This window comes from Cottoperca gobio, chromosome 9 (genome assembly GCF_900634415.1).
Source record: "Cottoperca gobio chromosome 9, fCotGob3.1, whole genome shotgun sequence".
Lineage (NCBI taxonomy): Eukaryota > Metazoa > Chordata > Actinopteri > Perciformes > Bovichtidae > Cottoperca > Cottoperca gobio.
Window position 1 is genome coordinate 16,701,424 of NC_041363.1, and position 7,492 is coordinate 16,708,915.

Sequence of the window (7,492 nt, forward strand, 5' to 3'; positions counted from 1 at the left end):
AGAAGTACAGAAGCTAAATGTACTTAAAGTATGAAAAATAAAAGTATTGGTTCTGCATAAGAAATGGTCTGTGTCAGATATTATATTATTCATAGTGACACATCAATGTAGAAACAGCATTTTACTGTTGTAGCAGGTCCAGGGGGACCAGAGATGATTTATAGTGGAAAGAAGAAAAATGAACACACATTTGGATTATTACTTTTTTGTTTGGGGGGAGGGGGGACTTTCCTCTTTTTTTAATTAAATATTGGAGAATTTGTCTTTAAATCCTTATTAATTCCCACCACAGAGGTTGTTACACTACCAACATTGTAACATACTTGCCAATAATACAACTCAGTTCATCAAGAGAGTTTATTGTGTTTAAAATTCATGTACAGTCAGCACAGTGCTATACATGCAACGAATATCTTGTAAGACCAACAGTTAAACGACCAGCGGTTGGAGCGCCTGCTCTATTCCAGGATTCCCAGCAGAGGTGACGTTCACTTCCTGAACTGAGCGATGGGGGTGGGGATCCTGATGTCCTGACCCCTCTCCAGCCTCTTCTCACAGTCAATTAGGTAGTTTATGCCATCAATGACTAATTGAACGAGCTCGACCTGTGGATACATGGTAACTAGTGTCAAAAATCATATGATCAATGTGTATATAGTTGTTACACAAGTGCAGGTTACATTTGAATGTATATCCATTACAAATGATTGACTATGGTCCTGACATTTAGTTAACTCAGTGGTTCTCTACTCACTGAGGCTCAAGAGTCTGCAAGACTTCATTTAATTGTATAAGAACTATACTTAAGATGGTTTGATTGAATAAGTGAATAAGTGAATATGCTGTATATGCAGTATATATGTTTTCTTTAGTAACCTTTCACTTACAATTAACTTAAACATACATTTGCAGTCAACAAAACAATGCACATTTCCATCTGTTGGAAAAATAAAATAATTGGGAAATGTGTGTGGGTCATTTTCTGTGTGTGTTTTTGGACATCAAAAGTGGACAGTTGATCACAGTGTGCATTGCATTTTGTATATATTGAAAAAAATAAAATCCATTTCAATGCAAATTTAGTTTGAACCTTTTGCTCTTGTATTATAAAGAGTTTTACAAAAGTACATATGCTTCTACGTACAATTAATCTAATATCTACACTAGCACTCTTTCAATTACATGACAGGTTGTTGAAAATAACAATAAGTCTTTCAGTTTAAGTTCTCTGCAGTTCTCAGCTGTGATGCCATGAAAGCCTCCACCCACTCCTCCATAACCTGCAGATATCTGGCAAATTCAACTAACACCAGGGGACTTATGCTCCCTGAGTTTAGCCTTTCAGGCAGGATTTGCTCTGCTTGACTGTGATTGGCAGACTCTAACCACAGCCATGACCCTAACCTTAACCATCTTTGACCTTTAACAGCCTTTAATTGGTAGTGCCTGTTGGAGGCTGTCACCACAGCTAGTGAGGAAGTGCAGCAGGAAAGCCTCAGCTCAGGAGACAGAGGTCTTTTAACCTTAACTGGCATATCCCCGCCTGGATTACAGATTAAATAACAGCAGTGGGTACGCTTATTCACACCTTCACCTGTTGAGATGTCTGCTGTCCTCTGTCTGACTCTGTCTCTCTTTGCCTGCTGCTCATTTCTACTTTTACTTCAGCTGCTGCCTTATTCGGGTGTTTACCTCGGACTTGCCCAGACGGTCGAGGTTAGAAATGTCGACGGTGTCTCCAGTAGAAGCCGTGTCGACACCTCCTGTGCCTCTCTTCTGTAGCCTCAGGTTTTCCAGGATCTTTTTGAAGCGAGGGTCCTAAATCATAAACCGTACACACATTAAATCATTTGATATGAGAATATGTTGAAAATACTGGAGGAAATATGTGTTGTTTGAATTGAACTTGTGTTTCCTGTATTACCCTGCTGAGGATGGGCAGACGGATATGCACACCAGCCCTGAGCCCAGTGCCGAGGTTAGAGGGACAGGTGAGGACATAGCCCAGATGCTCATTCCACATGAACTCCCAGCCTCTCTCCTGAATTAGGTGCTCCACCTAAAAGTTACAACAAAGACAATTTATTTTACTTTTTGAAACACACATTTAAAATATAAATGCAAGAGACTGGAGAAATAAATACTATTATTATATTATTAATATTTTGACAGAGCAGATAAGGCTCTGGTTGAAGTGATTTCTTTATGTGATAATTCTATTGTCTTGTTTTAATACATTATGGCAGGCAACTATTTTGTGCGCTCCACACATGCATACCTGTTTAAGTCCTCTACAGAACCTTTCAAACACTTTCTTCATGTTTCCTCCTTTCTCCATGGAGATGATCCTTGTGTGGTCCTCCTCATTGATCCAGATTAAGAAGTTCTTCTCGTTGTTGTGCCTGGGACAATCAGGAAGGCAGAATTAAACTCCCATTCAGTTTTGATATCCAGGTTAGTACTGATATGCTGACACTATTGAATAATGCAGCAGTGAAAATGTCGGCAGTGTCAGGCCAGTCATGGAATATGAAGGCACTGGAAATGATCCCGAAGACGGAGTTATGAAGGTAATGGAAAAATTAAAACATTCAGAATTTGCAGAGGGGAGTCAAATTTGATCAGTACAGAACAGCTGTTTGAAAAGTGTGAAAAGGATAATTAAGGAATTAAAACAGAACCTGTTAGTTTGGGTCTGGAGGAGCTGCAAGTGTGTGCCAGGATACTACGAGTGATGTATTAAGCAGTACATGCATAGGAAAAATAGCATTTCCATTTATTGTAAATCAAATGGAAAAACACATTGAATTTTAGTAGTAATCCTGAATCAGCTTGTTGTTTTCTGGTGATTTTAATTCTACTGTATGAGCCACTTCTCTCCAGTCATATTGATCCTGTACTGTACGGTGTTGGATCTTAATGGTGTCAGATGTCAGACAGTATTCCCAAATCTTTCCTAAGTAACACTAAATAAATGCAATCAAATAAGACACTGCAACATTGCTAAAAATAAAAAATAAATAAAGGAAAGAGAGGTTATGGTATAAAGATGTTCACAGATTAGCAGTCATTTTATATGTGTTTCTATCACTATACACAAAGGAGGGCTGGTATTCCTCCACAAACCAAACACTAGTGATGGTTGTGAATGAAAAAATACACGATTCTCCAGCAAATCTCTCTATGCAAACTATGCAGTTACTATAGCCATACTACAAATACTGCAGTGTTTCTTCTACACTGAGATTCTCCTAGTCTTACCAGATCCCACGAGCATCAGGCCAATCTCTGGCCATCCCAGCTGCCGTGAGCAGAGGTGACACAGGTTTATCAAACAGGAGGTGCTCCTAATTGGCCAGTAAAGGAACAGAGGAAACGGGGAAATTAGTTAGCAAAGGCCATAAAAAAAATGTCAGAACCTTGTGTGAGTTTGTGTTTGTTTGTGGACTAACATCAATAAGCTGTTGCTGTTCTCTGTCAGACATCTCTCCCAGGCTGTAGTAGCGACCAGCCAAGTCTCCCTTCAGGCCAGACAGAGCAGTCACAGTCACGCGCTCCACCTCGCGGCGCTCAGAACGCGAGCATGCAGGGGGAAGACTCAGTCCACGGATGGAACGACCGGTACGGACTCGAGACGACAGCACGTAGCGCTCATCAAACATTCCAGAGGTGATCTGATTGGGAGAAAGTATTAGGTCACTTTATGCAGGAGTGGATGCAGGGAGTGATGGATGGACACGTCCATGTGATACAGAGAACAAATGAGTTTAGAGAAATGCAGGTGTAACCTTGGAAGCATCCAGGTCAGTGGGGTGCTTCATTGTGCGAGGGTCGTAGCCATTGTGTCTATCCTTGATAACTGGATCAAAGAGCTCGGCAAACACCTGATGGGGAAAATAAAACATTCAGTTTTCCATCTCATTTTAGGATCAAAGACACAAAAACTCACTGAAAACATGAACTCCAACCTCGTAGCTCTCCTCATCTCCAGCTACCATGCCCACAGTCTTGATGAAGGGGTGTCCAGGGTTGTCCACCCCGGTCTGGATACACTGGTCCACGGTCCAGTTGGTGGAGGTTGTTTTGTCCCTCAGGTGTCCATAGATGGTTGGGGTCAGGGCTGCTGCCATGCAGTTGTTGTGCTTCCTCAGGTCAGGGAAATCAGCGCTGCAGAACGTTATCAACAACTAAATTAGTGTTTGGACAAAGAAGCTCTAGAAACTAGTAGAGCTGTATTCACAGTCTAGTACGTAACCTTTCTAAGACAAATAATGTTTTTAAATACAATTTAAGAGAATATGAGCATACATGTATGCAGTTTTCTAAATGTGTTTTTTTTAATACATATGGTATTTTTTTATATGGTCTTTTATGGTTTTCAAAGAGGTTTTTTCTTTGTACATGCATTGTGTGTCAAAAACTTTAAATATTATCACGAAAATGTTTGAAAATGATAACTAAATGATCCGCTGACTTGATATCTTCTTTGATGGAAACAGTATTTTGGCTGTACAGGTGATTATTGAAACACCTCACACATACACACTCACACACATGTACCTGGGTGGATAGAGCTTCCTCCTCTCTGCAGCAGCAGCAGCAGCAATGTTGTCACTGAGAAGGTAACCAGTTGTCAGTGTGCCGGCTCCCACGCTGGCCAAAATCACAGCCGTGTTACGGCCAGACATCATACGGGTGAAAGAGTTTGCCATGGTTACGTGGTCTTGGCTATTACCTGGTGAAAGGTCAGAGGGCAAAGTTGACTTTCCATCATCATTATGTGTTATATATTTAATAAACATTTATAGAGTACTTGTACTTTACTTGGATATTTGCATTGTTTTATACTTTATACTTTTATTCCATTACAATTCAGAGACAAACATTGTACTTTTTACCCAATTGTATTTATTTAAGAAGCTAAGCAGCTGGTTACTGTGCAGATTCAGATTAATAATACAAAATATAATCAACAAATAAATGATTAGGTATAATAATACTTTAAGATAAATTTAGACTTCATAGATCCCATCAGGGAAATTCACAAGCTACCCGGCAGAGTATAAAGTAATTCAAATTTGCCTCCATGTTATTGCATCAATTATTATAACCCAATAATATAATAGACATCATAGGACTTCAACAGGGGGTACTGCAGGGGGGTCGCAAAATTGTTTGTAGATAAAGCAATAAAAAAAGAAAATTGTATTACAATTTTCTTTTTTTTGCTTTGCGCATTCACATTCCCTCCTCCGCTGTACTTCACGAAGGGTGGCAAACACACACCTACAGTCAGAGACAGAGTGGAGGAAAGAGGGGTGAACTAAAATAAATTTGCGCCCCCTTATGAAAGTACTGTAACTAAATGTACCATTGGATACCGACGTGTATATACCTATACTGCTTGTGGTTATAGTTGGCTGTAGTCTCATTTGGGAGTTATAAATGTCAAGTTATGTGTATATGTTTATTTGCACTACATTTTAGCATACTTAGCTACTAAGCCTGAACTTTACCGCAGCATCCTGCCTGAATGTCACAGATGGCATTCAGAGGAAGCGGATAATTGGGAATCAGATTGTTAAACCAGACTGCCCGCATACACAGAGGAGAGCAGACACACAACAATCTGTAGCAGAGTAGTTGTACAACTAACCGTAGTGACATGAGAGCTTTGCGTATGTGTATAAACATTGTTTTTGGATTGCAGTGATTACATATTAGTGAATACATATTTGGAGGAAGCAGGGTTTGTGGCTTTTGAATTTTAAATGACTATTGTCACATTAAAGTAGGACATGATACAGTTTGTGAGGATACATTATGGAATTTGGTCATTATTTTCCCACTGTTTGTCATACAGTCGTCTTAAGTTTACATCAAGATTTATTAACACACTTCAGACTGAACTACTAATTGCATTAACCTATCAAATGCTCAAGTAACAGATACTGCAGCAGTCTGTGTGATGAGATTATTCTGGAAGCACACAGAAGCCTTCTGATTGGTCGCCTTAGGAGAGCCACCAGCTCAGGTGATCAGATGGTTTGTGATTGGATACTGAGAGAGATGCCCTTCTAACACCTATTGGTAGATATAAATACACCCCCCCCCTCCCCCATACACACACACACACACACATACACACACACACACACACACACACACACACACACACACACACACACACACACACACACACAGTATTTATAGTGGTGAGGTTAAGCTGATGTGCCAGTTTAGAGTTGGCATCAGCCCAGAACAACCTTTCTGATGGTCAGCTGAGTTTAAACAGGAATGGAAATAGAGACAGAGAGTGGGCTAGTAGTAAGGGGGAGTCAAATTGAGAAAGGAAGGGAGGGGAAATTGAGTTTGAGAGGAGCTATGGAAAAAAATACCTTGGATGCAGAGAAAGACTTTCCACTGTGGGAAAAAACAGAGAGACTTGGAAAGGAGACAAAGCGAGGGGGGTGAAGAAAGGAAGGAGGAGTGAGTATAGGATGTGTTAAGGGTCACATTAAGGTCATGATGATGGCTTAAAGGGTAAGAAAGGTAGAATTAGAGGGTGTCTTAGACTAAAAGATTAAATGAAGAGGGAAAGTAATACCTAGAGGCACCTGTACCCTTTGACCTTTCTGTAATGGGGAAAGACATGTTAAATGTAAGACCAACAATGAGTCATGGGTGTAAAAAAAACATTTTTGCTTTGACATATTAAAGGGGAGCAGTTGTTTACAGGTGGCTGTATCCTGTTGATATTAGGCAGATTAAGAAGCCATAATGCTGTGTAGGCTATACAGTGTGCTTTAAATGTTCACCCATGGAGCAAGTAAAAAACAAAAGGCTGAGACATCTGAGGAATCGATCGGAGTCTCTTGACCTGCATACATTCTTTGACATTTCTATTTTAGACGATTAAAAATATTGAACATACATTTAATCCTAATTATCTCTTCATGCAAACAATATAAATGCATTGTCTCGTTTCAGAATATTCCACTTTTCTCAGAGAAAGCCTCTACTTTGAGGTGAATAATGTTTGAGAGGAAGTGTAAACTACTTTACTTTTCCAAGGGAAGCATGTGTGCATAAGGAGGCAAGAAACATGGCATAGCTGCAAGAAAAAGAGCTGCAAGGTAAGTCCATCACTCACCTGAGGCTTGTCTGAAGAGTGGAGGCAGCGAAGGGCCTTTGTGTTTCCTGCAGCTCAGTCTGGAGACGCTCGGTTTGCAGAATGAGAGCAGAGTGAAGAACAGAGATGGGATCAGAGAGATGGGGACACACTGGCTCGGGATTAGCCTCTTACTGGGCGACAGACAGAAAATCCTCTTTCTACTGTCAATCAGCATGTCTGCCTGCCTCTTCACACATGCACTCAAACACATGCATGCTCTCACACACACACACACACACACACACACACACACACATACACTTACAATCAATCAAACTCACAATATGGTTTAAAATACACATGACACTCATCAAAAAC

General features: G+C 40.3%; 1 protein-coding gene across 1 annotated transcript; it reads right to left on the bottom strand.

Annotated features, from left to right (window-relative positions):
- Nucleotides 1-361: 361 nt before the first annotated feature.
- LOC115013310 (creatine kinase U-type, mitochondrial-like) lies at nt 362-7,182 on the bottom strand. Its single transcript, XM_029439518.1, has 10 exons — nt 7,154-7,182; nt 4,561-4,735; nt 3,969-4,167; nt 3,789-3,884; nt 3,453-3,674; nt 3,262-3,347; nt 2,279-2,402; nt 1,925-2,059; nt 1,693-1,818; nt 362-605 (listed from the first exon to the last, which is right to left on the bottom strand). Exons 2-10 carry the CDS (start codon nt 4,710-4,712, stop codon nt 489-491), a joined length of 1,257 nt encoding a protein of 418 aa, XP_029295378.1. The 5' UTR covers nt 4,713-4,735; nt 7,154-7,182; the 3' UTR covers nt 362-488.
- Nucleotides 7,183-7,492: the final 310 nt, after the last annotated feature.